At 42.0% G+C, this 14,877-nt stretch overlaps 1 protein-coding gene across 4 annotated transcripts in view; it reads left to right on the top strand.

Moving 5' to 3' along the window:
• Nucleotides 1-14,585, top strand: part of LOC115140382 (inositol 1,4,5-trisphosphate receptor type 1-like) — a 207,660-nt gene extending 193,075 nt beyond the window's left edge. For all 4 annotated transcript variants that reach the window (XM_065001818.1, XM_065001816.1, XM_065001812.1 and 1 more), the window contains 3 exons: nt 6,854-7,014; nt 8,418-8,579; nt 9,895-14,585. In XM_065001818.1, coding sequence (XP_064857890.1) covers nt 6,854-7,014; nt 8,418-8,579; nt 9,895-9,981 — 410 coding nt within the window. In that variant the 3' untranslated portion in view covers nt 9,982-14,585. The remainder of the gene's footprint in view (nt 1-6,853; nt 7,015-8,417; nt 8,580-9,894) is intronic.
• Nucleotides 14,586-14,877: the final 292 nt, after the last annotated feature.

Below are 14,877 nucleotides of genomic sequence, written 5' to 3'. Positions count from 1 at the left end.
GGTATAAGGACAAAGTGGAGTCGCAATTCAACGGCTCAGACACGAGACGTATGTGGCAGGGTCTACAGGGCAATAGTCATTTAGTTCAGTTATCTTTACCTTCTTTGGTACAGGAACAATGGTGGCCGTCTTGAAGCATGTGGGGACAGCAGACTAGGATAGGGAGTGATTGAATATGTCTGTAAACACACCAGCCAGCTGGTCTGCGCATGCTCTGAGGACGCGGCTAGGGATGCCGTCTGGGCCAGCAGCCTTGCAAGGGTTAACAAGTTTATTTTTGTAGTCCGTAATTGCCTGTAGACCCTGCCACATACGTCTGGTGCCCCACAAGGGTGTGTGTTCAGCCCCCTCATGTACTCCCTGTTCACTCATGACTGTGTGGCCATGCACGCCTCCAACTCAATCATCAAGTTTGCAGACGATGCAACGTAGTGGGCTTGATTACCAACAACAACGAGCCTACAGGGAGGAGGTGAGGGCCCTCGAAGTGTGGTGTCAGGAAAACAACCTCTCACTTGAGAGGGACATGATCGTGGACTTCAGGGAACAGCAGAGGGAGCACCCCCCCTATCCACATCGACGGGACAGTTGTGGAGAAGGTGGAAAGTTTAAAGTTCCTGGGCGTACACATCACGGACAACCTGAAATGGTCCACCCACACAAACAGAAGTGGAGGCTGAAGAAATTTGGCTTGTCACCAAAACCCTTATAATTTTACAGATGCACAATTGAGAGCATCCTGTCAGACTGTATCACCACCTGATGCGACATCTGCACCGCAAGGTTCTCCAGGGGGTAGTGCGGTCTGCACAACGCATCACCGGGAGCAAACTACCTGTTCTCCAGAACACCTACAGCAGCCGATGTCACAAGAAGGCCAAAACGAGCATCATGAGATTGCATCGTCTGTGGACCTATTGGGGCGGTAAGCAAATTGGAGTGGGTCATGGGTGTCAGGTAGAGTGGAGGTGATATGATCCTTGACTAGTCTCTCAAAGCGCTTCATGATGACGGCAGTGAGTGCTACAGGGCGATAGTCGTTTAGCTCAGTTACCTTAGCTTTCTTGGGAACAGGAACAATGGTGGCCCTCTTGAAGCATGTGGGAACAGCAGACTGGGATAGGGATTGATTCAATATGCTCTGAGGCCGCAGCTAGGGATGCCTTCTGGGCCGGCAGCCTTGCAAGGGTTAACACGTTTAAATGTTTTACTCACATTGGCTGCGGTGAAGGAGACTCTGCAGGTTTTGGTAGGGGACTGTGTCAGTGGCACTGTATTGTCCTAAAAGCGAGCAAATAAGTTGTTTAGTTTGTCTGGGAGCAAGACATCGGGGTCTGCGACGGGGCTGGTTTTCTTTTTGTAGTCCGTGATTGACTATAGACCCTGCCACATTCCTCTCGTGTCTGAGCCGTTGAATTGCGACTGTACTTTGTCTCTATACTGACGCGTAGCTTGTTTGTATTCGGTCATGTTTCTGGTTGCCTTGCCCTGATTAAAAGCAGTGGATCGCGCTTTCAGTTTTGCGCGAATGCTCTGCCATCGATCCACGGTTTCTGGTTGGGGAAGGTTTTAATAGTCGCTGTTGGTACAACATCACCGAGGCACTTGCTAATAAACTCGCTCACCGAATCAGCGTATACATCAATGTTTTTGTTCGACGCTATCGGAACATATCACAGTCCACGTGATCGAAGCAATCTTGAAGCGTGGAATCAGATTGGTTGGACCAGCGTTGAACAGACCTGAGCATGGGCGTTTCCTGTTTTACTTTCTGTCTATAGGCTGGGAGCAACAAATTGGAGAAGTGGTCAGATTTGCCGAAAGGAGGGCGAGGGAGGGCTTTGTATGCGTCGCGGAAGTTAGAGTAACAAAGATCCAGGGTTTTCCCAGCCCTAGTCGTGCATTCGATATGCTGATAAGATTTAGGGAGCCTTGTTTTCAGATTAGCCTTTTTAAATTTCCCAGCTACAATAAATGTAGCCTCAGGATATGTGTTTTCCAGTTTACATAGAGTCCATTGAAGTTCTTTCAGGGCCGTCGAGGTGACTGCTTGGGGGGGATGTACACGACTTTGATTATAATCGAAGAGAATTCTCTTGGTAGATAATGCAGTCGGCATTTGATTGTAAGGAGTTCTAGGTCAGGTGAACAAAAGGACTTGAGTTCCTGGATGTTGTTATGATCACACCATGACTCGTTAATCATAAGGCATACACCCCCGCCCTTCTTCTTACCAGAGAGATGTTTGTTTCTGTCGGCGCAATGCGTGAAGAAACCAGGTGGCTGTACTGACTCTGATAGTGTATCCCGAGTGAGTCATGTTTCTGTGAAACAGAGAATGTTACAATCTCTGTCTCTCTGGAAGACAAAATGCTTGTTCGGATTTTGTCTACCTTGTTGTCAAGAGACTAGACGTTGGCTAGTAGTATACTCGGGAGCGGTGCGCGATGTGCCCGTCTACGGAGCCTGACCAGAAGACCGCTCCGTCTGGCCCTTCTGCGTCGCCGTTGTTTTGGGTCACCTGCTGGGATCCGATTCATTGTCCTAGGTGATGGACCAAACAGAGGATCCGCTTCTGGAAAGTTGTATTCCTGGTCGTAATGTTGGTAAGTTGACGTTGCTCTTATATCCAATAGTTCCTCCCGGCTCTATGTAATAAGACTTAAGATTTCCTGGGGTAACAGTAAGAAATAATACATTAAAAAACTAAATACTGCATAGTTTCCTAAGAACGTGAAGCGAGGCGGCCATCTCTGTCGGCGCCGGATGTAGTTTATATACACTATATAGCAGTGGCGTGCCATGGGCCTGAGGCCTGGGCCTTCAGCGAGGTCCTACACAGTCCCACCCGAATTAATCCACCACTTATTACCATCATTTTGATGCCATGGCTCTAGACACTACACATTTAGACGGAAACGCAATATAACCAGGCGTTGCGTCACCTTGAAATTGACATTTTTATTCAGAGAATTGCAGGGGAAGAGTACAATACACTACAGTTCAACTAATAGCCAAGAACATAGTCGAGTGCAACAGAGTTATATTAATATTCTTCTTCTATCCATTTCTGGTCCACAAACTTTGAGCTTTAAGTCCAAAAAAAAAGAAATACAGTTCCTGTTTACCCAAAAACATGACACAATCAATGAGTCTTTTCAATATTTCCCTATTTTTCTTCACCTTTTCATTGTCCGTTGCCCTGCGCGCTTGCTCGTTGAGCTGTAGATCCACTCGGGTGTCCCCAAAAGTTTTCAAAAGCACCATTGCTTGTAAGTGCCCAGCCGTACTTTGGCGTCTCGTTGCTGCCTTGCAAAGCCAGTGTGGCTCCAAACATCAAATCGATCACTTGCAAATAATAGGCATTCCCAGCAGTACAGTTTGCAGTGCTCCTCGGAGCCTGTGAGCCATTGATAGCGCTCGTAGTTGGAACTTTGAAAGTGGCGAACGAACCCCTTTCCCGCCTGTAACAGGCTTTGTAGCGTCTGCGTCGGGCGACCTCTCCTTACAATATCTAACTTTTCTTGAAAAGTTTGTCTTGAGAATGGCGTTATAATTATATCCTCGACCAAATCATATCTTCTCCTCCTTCCGCCATTGTGGGTTGAAAAAACAGCTTAGTAGTATGCGAATTCATTTGTTTATCAAATTCTGTTTCCTAGTTCTGCATAGACCTGCCCATAGGACTTGCCTCTCAATATTGGTAATCCAATCAAAAGACGTGCACGCACTACGCCTGCTAGCTGGCTCCTGTGTAACACTGGAGCCAGCCAGCAGGCCTACAATAGCCAACTCTAAAGCTGATTGGTTGACACTAAATTTTCATTTTCATTCACTTTAAGCTGCAAGCGCCCACACTGTTGATTCTGAAGGCCTGAGGGCAGATTTTAGATCCCTGGCAACACATGATGGCTGAATATGATTGGATAAAAGATCTAACATAAAGACCAGCCCTCCAAATCTCAACCTGGAGCTGAAAGCAGTGCAACCAAGAGGAAAGCTATGAAATGAAGAGTATAACTCTTACTCTGGGGAATAATTTAATAAGCATTTCGCTACAACAAGCATTTCGCATTAACATCTGTTAACCACGTGTATATGACCAATAACATTTGATAACAAGGCAAAGACAGGTTTTAGACATTTTTGCACATAAAAAAAATGAAATATCACATTTACATAAGTATTCAGACCCTTTACTCAGTACTTTGTTGAAGCACCTTTGGCAGTGAATACTTCTTCCATTTACGAATTGATGGAGGTCACTGTGTTCTTGGGGACCTTCAATGCTGCAGAAATGTTTTGGTACCCTTCCCCAGGCCTGTGCCTCGACACAATTCTGTCTCGGAGCTCTACGGACAATTCCTTCGACCTTATGGCTTGGTTTTTGCTCTGACATACACTGTCAACTGTGGGCCCTTATATAGACAGGTGTGTGCCTTTCTAAATCATGTCCAATCAATTGAATTTACCACAGGTGGACTCCAATCCAATTGTAGAAACATCTCAAAGATGATCAATGGAAATAGGATACACCTGAGCTCAATATCGATTGTCTGGATACTTATGTAAATAAGGTATTTCTGTTTTTGTTTTTTTATATATTTGCAACAACTACTGAACCTGTTTTTGCTTTGTCATTATAGGGTTTTATGTGTAGATTGATGAGGAAATGTTTTATTTAATCCATTAATCCAACGTATCTAACTGATGGGATACACAAGCTACATTCCTTGCCAAATGACGACAGGTTTATCATAAATTCTAAATGGACTGGTTGACTGAAGTACAGAAACATGTACTACAGAAACAACATACAACAAGCTGTAGTTTTGAAAAAAATTGCATCCTGTCTAATTTCAGTTTAGGTTTTTGACACTAGCTACCACAGCCACAAAGTGAAACTGTTTATCTTAAAAATGTATTTAAACAAAAATGTGCTTTTTGGTCTTAATTCAAGGTTAGGAATAAGGTTAGCAGTGTGGTTAGGGTTACGGCTTCGGTTTAAATTCAAATAAGAGAATTTGTAGAAATAGGTGGGGTTTAATACTTTGTGGCTGTGGTAACTAGTGGCGATCCTATGCGAACTGCTAGTGCCATTTAGAATTGGTTAGTCTAGGCTAATAACCCCCCTAAACATAGACAGGTTCCACACTGAAAATATGCAAAAACATTAGTTTGCTAAAGACAGAGCATATTTTCATCAGAATCATTAAGTCTAGGCCTACTCACAAACAGATGTTGTGGCCGTAATTCATCCCCATGCAGTGTTCAATGTGGAATTGTTAATCCATATAGAACATTCCAGAGAACAGGCAGAATAAACTAAATCGAACGTCTGTATATAGAAAAGACAGATTCTGGTTTGTAACCCAAACTGAGCCCTGTTTCAAATTATCACGCTTTTAGAATAACTGTTCCATATGCAAGATGCGCATCACTTCACACTATTCTCTTTTATTCTGTTATGTTACATCATTATTTTACTATAAAATAGGTGTGTCTTGACCAGTAGCTGTGCGTTCACTCCCTACTTGTAGAGAAACGCCAATGCCATCCTCTCTTTCACGTTGATGAAATGGTATATGACTGTCATACAAAAGCTTTTATTTTTTGTTGTCCTACTCTACCTGGCTAAAATGCATGCTTGCTAACCTAACTTCCTTTCATGGGCAACGTTAGCTAGTTAACATTAGCCTTCTACCTTCTACATCTAGCTACATATTGAACTTCCATCTTCTCAGACCAGGGGCAAACTGTATGAATTTATGGTTGGATCTGAATCGCCGTTATAATTGGCCAGTACGGAGAATTAAGTAAAACCACAAGTCCAAATCTCTATTCATGGCTAGTTTAGGAAATGACTAATTTTAGATAGATAGTTAGATAGCCACCGGAGGACAGCAACACAACAAGATGCTCAACGAGTTTCTGTCAATGAGGTATGCTCTCGATGCTATGTGATCGGAATGGAGCCTAATCCAAACTGGCTTCCCTTGGCATTCATGAATACCACTGGTCTTGACTGTGATAAGGGTTCAGGAAATAATAGCATCTTGTCTGTTAAATTAACAAAAAAGCCTATCCCATTGCACAGCCATAAACTTCAACAAGCAAGGTTACTACCTTTTTGAAGATTGTGTTCCACGGTATAACATAACCAGTTGATAAAACAGTTTTAATAAATAAGTCTTAAATTGAGCTTTTTTTCTTTTTATTGGCTGAGTATATTGGGTCAATTAGGATTCATTATCTGTAATGGTTATGATAAATTGGGCCTTGTTTCTCACTTTTGGCATATAGATAAATGCACACACATTTTTTTAGTTTTCTAAAAAATATATATATATATTTTTTATCTGTACTTCAGGGGAGAAATCATGCGAGTACTGGAACAGTAAAAATGTCAAATGCCCATCCCTACAGGGAAATATATTTGTAAAAATGTAAGTGCGGACATCAGTGAAGACCAAACGCGACCTGCGGGCCAAAATGTATTTGACACCGCTTGCCTAGATAGATAAAATCCCAAATCCCCACACTTTCTCCACATTTCCCAAATTCACATGGCAATTCTCATATTTTGGAGATTCCCGGAAGTTGGCCAGTTTATCCGGGTAGACTAATGTTGTTTAGTCATTAGACTGAGAGATGGCCTTTTTACAGGAATCTGCTTCTGCCAGATGCTCATTAAACACCAAGCAATATCACAGGGTCAAAAGTGCTCCTCTGCTGTCAGGAAGTCGCATTTTCCTTATTTCTTAGGTCGACAGCGGCTTACCCTCCGTGAATTGATTTACCATCTCTAGTGTGTGTGTGTGCGCGCGTGTCTACACATTTTGTTTCCTCACAGGTCTGGAGAGAGACAAGTTTGACAACAAGACGGTGACGTTTGAGGAGCACATCAAGGAGGAGCACAACATGTGGCACTACCTGTTCTTCATAGTGCTGGTCAAAGTGAAGGATTCCACAGAGTACACTGGCCCCGAGAGCTACGTCGCTGAGATGATCAAGGTGACACACACACCAGGCCTGAGCTGGTAACATTTCCCATGTCAGACCACAATGTCTAATATGTAATGTGATACAGCATAAGCCCAGGCCGTCCCCATTACCCACTGACATGAGTGCATAGGGTACACTACATCCTGTCCTGGGGGGAGACTGAGGTTTGTAGGGTGCATGTAGGGCCATAGAGTTGCTGTTTGTGTGTTCTGGTAAATCCCTTAACTAGTTGCTGACCTTTACTAACTGTGTGTACGTTGTGTGTATTGAGTCAGAGAGGAGAATGTGACACTCGCGGGCACATACACCTCCAATGTAGCTATTTGCCCTTCCACCCTCAACTGACGGAGATAGCATGTACACACTGAATGTCACTGACCGACTGAATGACAAACGCTCTGGACGACACACACACCCAGTGATCTCACTGGATGAGACAAACAGAAAGGCAGAGGGGTAAGACTTACACATGAACTGTTGTCTAACCCTAAAACAGATTAAGCTGTGATACGAGGCACAATGATAGCACTAGAAAAGGGAATGGGTTTCATTTTTGTATTCAACAATGATAAACCTGAGATGCCAGGAGAGTCATCTCTTAAAGAGTCTTAATTTTTGCTGTTCGGCCTTGTTATTTTGGTAGCAATCATGTCATCATACTGGTCTGTGCAGTTTGGTGGTGTTAGCAGTTGATGTTACTCTTCAATAGCACAGACCCCAAAGAAAATCAGGGGGAGAAAAATAGGTTTATTCAAAGAGGACAAATCATAGATGTTATGCTGAGCGGTAGATGTTCATTCTCCCCTGTCCTCAGTGAATCTCTCCTTAATGATTCTCTCCACAGAACAAAGGGACAGGATGTAGTTTTATAACCCAGCCCTAGCCTGTGGTTGACCAATAGGAATTCCTTGCAATAAATCTGGGCCAATAGCTAAATAACAAGTATCCTATTTCAGGTTCAATGTATAAACAATTTGGAACAATGAGAACTTGCTTTGTTGCTATGAGTCCCAGACTGAAATTCCTCCCATGTCTCATTGATCATTAATCCCCTATTACAGAAAAAACACTTTCCATTGATCGTTTAACTTTTAGTCCTCTATTGACCTCTCGTCCTCTGTGTTGTGTATTTATCGTCGAAATATTCTTCCAGTGTCCTAGTAACACAAATACAAGGGAGGATTGCAACGCTAACAATCCCTGGCCTTTTTCTTATGTTTCAATGCAAATAAACACACTTCGGGGCATCAATCACTTTCAGTGTTTTGAGTCTTCCTTTTTTGCTGATCGTTTTCTTTGATATCCATCACCCCCTCCTCAAAGCCATTGGATATCATTATGTTTCTATCTATTCTTCCTTTGTTTACCTACGCAAGTCAATTAAGATACATTTATTTTATCTTATTTTACAGGAGCACAATCTGGACTGGTTCCCGCGGATGCGTGCGATGTCGCTGGTGAGCAGTGACGCGGAAGGCGAACAGAACGAGATCAGAAATCTGCAAGAGAAGCTGGAGTCAGCCATGAGGCTGGTATGCAATCTGTCTGGACAGCTCACGGAGCTCAAGGAGCAGGTGAGTCTCATCTGCACAGACACACAGACAGATGTCTGTCAAATCACACCTTGGCTCCCAACAGCTAATTGGCAAGGTGCTCATGTAGTTCTGAGATGATTGGATTGGTGAAAAGCAGTATGGGAGAAATTCCACCTAGCCTATTAGAAGGCAAGATGGAGCGATTTTTCTTGCTTACTGAGCCCGATGCAAGAAGGCAACAAGAGCCAGCCGGTGCTGAAACTGAAGTGATTGATGGATTGTAGCTCATCACCGCCAACACTAGTTCTGGAATGTAATTACATGCTAGCATGGCTAGTGGCTAACATTAGCCAGCTCGAGTTAGCATACGAACTCTGTAAGTTCTCCATACGACTTTGACAATTGTTCATTGTGGGTTGTCCCAAAGATATATATTTTTTCCTAGACTAAATGTAAAAAAAAAAAAAAGTGTAGATAACCAGACCGTGACTAAAACTAAGCCAGTAAGACTTTGACCACACTGTTGTTATTTTGGAGAGAAAAACTATTTTTTCGTACCCTTTAAACTGATCCAATCCTTTTATGTTTACAAGTGCCTATGAGTAGGAGCTTTTAAACTGATCCAATCCTTTTATGTTTACAAGTGCCTATGAGTAGGAGCTTTTAAACTGATCCAATCCTTTTATGTTTACAAGTGCCTATGAGTAGGAAACTTTCCTTTTATGTTTACACCTATGATAGGAGCTTTTAAACTGATCCAATCCTTTTATGTTTACAAGTGCCTATGAGGAGCTTTTAAACTGATCCAATCCTTTTATGTTTAGTGCCTTTTTTTAAACTGATCCAATCCTTTTATGTTTACAAGTGCCTATGAGTAGGAGCTTTTAAACTGATCCAATCCTTTTATGTTTACAAGTGCCTATGAGTAGGAGCTTTTAAACTGATCCAATCCTTTTATGTTTACAAGTGCCTATGCGTAGGAGCTAGGGGTCATTTTGAATTGAGCAGAAGGTATGTCAGATTCTCTCACTGCTCCAGGCTGTTGAGTGGTTGTGGAGAAAGGTTTGTGGGGTTGGCTGTGATGGGTGGGGTGGGCCCAGGGTGGGTTCACAGATTTGTTGAGAAATATGCGGCAGCTGGGCTGTGTGTGGAGGAAGGGGCTGGCAGTTCATGAGTTCAAAGGGTCAACAATGGTCTATGTCAAAGCTTGCCACAGGAAACTTTCTGTGGGTGTGTGTCTCAGTGCATTCATCAGTAAGTGTGCAGATTTTTGTGCGCTTCTCCATGTGTTTGTTATTGGGTGTGTACTGTGTTTATTTGAGGTTGAGATCAACACTCTTCCCCCTTTCGGTAGATGACAGAGCAGAGGAAACAAAAGCAGAGGATTGGACTCCTGGGCCACCCCCCTCACATGAACGTCAATCCCCAGCAGCCAGCCTGAGGAGAACCGTGGGGTGGGTACCACCTCCTCCACCCAGGACCCTTACCCAGGACCCTAACCCAGGACCACTCACATGAAGGAGATCCTGACATTACAGTGCCTTCTTCTGACAGTCAATGTAGTGTACAGGAGTATGCCAAAGTGTGTTTGTACAGTAGTAGTGTGCCTGACTCATGGGCTTTAGAGAGTGAGTATGTACAGTATGAAGGAATTTGTGTGTAGAATGCCTTAATGAACACTTAGTGTTTATGAAACTAGTGCACATTAGGAGATGGGGCATATGCATGTAGTGTACGTGAGTGTGTCTATGTACTGTGCACACGAGTTTGAGTGGGTGGATGAGGAATGTATGGAGTGTGCAAAAAGTGCCCCTGGACTTGAGAAGAAGGAACCAGTCATGTAAGTTTAGGTTGTAAAAATTACTCAAGTGAAAATGCCTTAGGTTGTCTTAATACCCTTAATGCCTTGTCCATCTTCCTTGCCACTTTGAATGGGTGACAAAGGTTCTACTCCCCCATTGGTCTTGATGTATTTGGTGAACTTGAAGTCTCAGCCAATTGCAACACAAGACTCTTGAGACACAACACTCTCGTGTTGAAGGACACTTCCCTCTTTTTTATATATTTGTAACCTGGCAAACAGTATTTCATATCTTATTTTTGTACGAGGTGCAATACCAATACTTTACGATATGCAACCACAAAGATGTTTAATCTGTACATAATATCTGTTGGAGATGGTGTGAGTTTTTTTAGATGGCTTTGTTATTTTATTTATATACAGTGCCTTCAGAAAGTATTCATACCCCTTGACTTATTCCACATTTTGGAATAAGTCAAGGGGTATGAATACTAAATTCTAAATGGATTGTTTTTGTTTTTCTTACCCATCTGCACACAATATCCCATTATGACAAAGTGAACATTATTTTAGACATTTTAGCAAATGTATTGAAAATGAAATACAGAAATATCTCATTTACATAAGTATTCACAGTCCTGAGTCAATACTTTGTGGGAGCACCTTTGGCAGCGCTTACAGCTGTAAGTCTTTATGGGTAAGTCTCTTAAGAGCTATCCACACCTGGATTGTGCAACATTTGCCTGTTATTCTTGTAAAAGAAATATCAAGCTCTATCAAATTGGTTGTTGATAATTGCTAGACAACCATGCTCAGGTCTTGCCTTTTTGGTAAGCAACTCCAGTGTAGATTTGTCTGGTAGAAAGCAGACTGAACCAGGTTTTCCTTTAGGATTTTGCCTGTGCTTAGCTCCATTCCATTCATTTTTTATCTTGAAAAACTCCCCAATCCTTAACGATTACAAGCATACCCATAACGTGATGCAGCCACGACTATGCTTGAAAATATGGAGTGGTACTCAGAAATGTGTTGTATTGGATTTTCCCCAAACATAACTTTATTCAGGACAAAAAGTGAATTGCTTTATCAGTTTTTTTGCAGTATTACTTTAGTGCCTTGTTGCAAACAGGATGCATGTTTTTGAATATTTATATTCTGTACAAGCGTCCTTATTTTCACTGTGTCAATTAGGTTGGTATTGTAGAGTAACTACACTTTGTTGATCCATCCTCAGTTTTCTTCTAGCACAGCCATTAAACTCTGTAACTGTTTTAAAGTCACCATTGGCCTCATGGTGAAATCCCTGAGTGGTTTCCTTCCTCTCAGGCAACTGAGTTAGGAAGGACGACTGTACCTTTGTAGTGACTGGGTGTATTGATAGACCATGCGCAAATGCATATTCAATCTCTGCTTTTAAACCATGTGTACCCATCTACCAATAGGTGCCCTTCTTTGCGATTGAAAAAACTCATGGTTCTTTGTGGTTGAATCTGTGTTTGAAATTCACTGCTTGACAGAGGGACCTTCACCATAATTATATGTGTGTGGGGTACAGAGATGAGGTAGTCATTCAAAAATCATGTTAAACACTATTATTGCACTCAGTGAGTCCATGCAACTTGTTAAACACATTTTTACTCCTGAAGTTGTTTAGGCTTGCCATAAAGGGGTTGGATACTTATTGACTCGAGACATTTCAGCATTTTGTAAAAAGAATAATTGAAAACATAATTCCCCTTTGATATTATGGGGTATTGTGTGTAGGCCAGTGACAAAAAAATCTCAATTTAATCCGTTTTAAATTCCGTCTGTAACACAACAAAATGGGGAAGAAGTCGATGTCTGAACACCTAAGTCGCTGTATTTCAATGGCCAAATAGAATTGTGACCACCTTTAAGACTTATTCCAATATTTTTTTGACCAATAATCTACAAATGAGACAATAAAGACAGTATTTTTGTGAAAAGAAAACTCAACACAAAAGTCCATATGCACAGCATGGGTATCATGCTAAAGCCAGCAGTGTTGGTTTTCAAACACATGAGTTTGTGTGCATATTATCCGTACTATACAGTGCATTCGGAAAGTATTCAAAAAGTATTTGACTTTTTCCACATTGTTACGTTACAGCCTTATTCTAAAATGGAATAACTTTTTTTTCCTCATCTACACACAATAACCCATAATGACAAAGCAAAACATCTTTTTTTGCAGATTTATTACAAATACAAAAACTGAAATTACATTTACATACGTATTCAGATCCTTTACTTAGTACTTTTGGCAGCAATTACAGCCTCGAGTCTTCTTGGGTATGACGCTCCAAGCTTGGCACACCTGTATTTGGGGAGTTTCTTCTCTGCAGATCCTCTCAAACTCTGGCAGGTTGGATGGGGAGCATTGCTGCACAGCTATTTTCAGGTCTCTCCACAGATGTTCGATGGGGTTCAAGTCCGGGCTCTTGCTGCACCAGTCAAGGACATACAGAGACGTGATCTGAAACCACCCCTGAGTTATCTTGGCTGTGTACTTATGGTCATTGTCCTGTTGGAAGGTGAACCTTAACTCCAGTCTGAGGTCCTGAGCACTCTGGAGCAGGTTTTCATCAAGGATCTCTCTCTGTACTTTGCTCCATTCATCTTTGCTTCAATCCTGGCTAGTCTCCAAGTCCCTGTATCTGAAAAACATCCCCACAGCATGATGCTGCCACCACCATGCTTCACCGTAGGGATGGTGCCAGGTTTCTTCCAGACGTGACACTTGGCATTCAGGCCAAAGAGTTCAATTTAGGTTTCATCAGACCAGAGAATCTTGTTTCTCATGGTCTGAGAGTCTTTCGGTGCCTTTCGGCAAACTCCAAGCGGGCTGTCATGTGCCTTTTACTGAGGAGTGGCTTCCGTCTGGCCACTCTACCATAAAACCTGATTGGTGAGTTGCTGCAGAGATAGATGGTTCTCCTTCTGGAAGTTTCTCCCATCTCCACAGAGGAACTCTAGAGCTCTGTCAGAGTGACCATCGGGTTCTTGGTCACCTCCCTGACCAAGGCCCTTCTCCCCAATTGCTCAATTTGGCCTGGTGGACAGCTCTAGGAAGAGTCTTTGTGGTTCCAACCTTCTTCCATTGAAGAATGATGGAGGCCACTGTGTTCTTCGGGACCTTCAATGCTGCAGAAATCTTTTCGTACCCTTCCCCAGATCTGTGCCTCGACACAATCCTGTCTCGGACTTGGTTTTTGCTCTGACATGCACTATCAACTGTGGGAACTTATATAGACAGGTGTGTGCCTTTCAAATCATGTCCAATCAATCCACCACAGGTGGACTCAAAGTTGTAGAAACATCTCAAGGATGATCATTGGAAACAGGGTGCACCTGAGCTCAATTTCGAGTATCATAGCAAAGAGGCTGATTGCTTATCTAATTAAGGTATTTCTATTTTTTTTATGTTTGATACATTTGCTAAAAATTTAAAATTAAATACGTTTTTACTTTGTCATTATGGTGTATTGTGTATAGATTTGAGGATTTTTTTTTATTTAATTCATTTTAGTATAAGGCTGTAATGTAACAATGTGGAAAAAGTCAAGGGGTCTGAATACTTTCCGAAGACATTGTATATGTTTATTTTCTTATATTCTAATTTGAAGTTATCTGATCATTCCCAGGAAGCTTTTAGGATGAGGACCTAAGGTTACTGTTTGAGGTCATATTTGTGATGTCATATGATATCCCAAGGTTCCTGTAGCATATTTCCCTGTTTGTACTGTGTATATCCCCTGTAGATGGTTCTTGTGAGCATTATGAGGGAGGGTGTAGAAGGAGAAAAGACAAGGAGTCACACTGAAGGAGTCAACACATTGGTATTGCTTATGTCATACATTGGGAGCACACTAAACACCTAAGTGAGAACCTTGTTTTGATATGTTGGCTCTGAATTACATTCTATATTTACATCCATTTCTGCTATCTAATCTTTCAGCACTGATTATTATGTTATTATTGCTTGTAGCACATGAATGAATTAAGTTTACTTGTCACTTTGTTTGGTGAAGGGCCTTCCGTGAAGAGAGGTGTCCTGGTTTGATTGCAGTGTTTATGTAAAGAAATCCACAGAGTACTAATATAAAAGATTTGGAGTGCTGTTTGACCAAAGTTTCTTTCAAACCTACTATATAAAACATGCTGTCTGAAATTTACATTCCATTCTTTAAAAGTCTATTCATTAAAGATGTGTTAGACGTTCAGGGGTGATTTTTCCATCTGTATGGGTTGTAACACCACAGAGAGAATACTTGTGATATGGTATACACAGAATCAGTATATCAGAATCTAATGATTGGTGTCCCCCAAGGATAAATATGGTCCATTTACTTTTTTTTTAACTTTATAGGTCAGGAGTTTTTCCTGAACACTTGATCTAACCAGGGAAAACTCTGGGCCCCATATCCTATAACTAGGTCCCAGAGTTTGCCTTGGTCAGATGACATGTATGGGAAAACCCCACTAACATAAGCATTTTCGATGACATACTATAGC

Source organism: Oncorhynchus nerka, linkage group LG2 (genome assembly GCF_034236695.1).
Source record: "Oncorhynchus nerka isolate Pitt River linkage group LG2, Oner_Uvic_2.0, whole genome shotgun sequence".
NCBI lineage: Eukaryota > Metazoa > Chordata > Actinopteri > Salmoniformes > Salmonidae > Oncorhynchus > Oncorhynchus nerka.
This window is presented reverse-complemented; position numbering and strand designations above follow the sequence as displayed.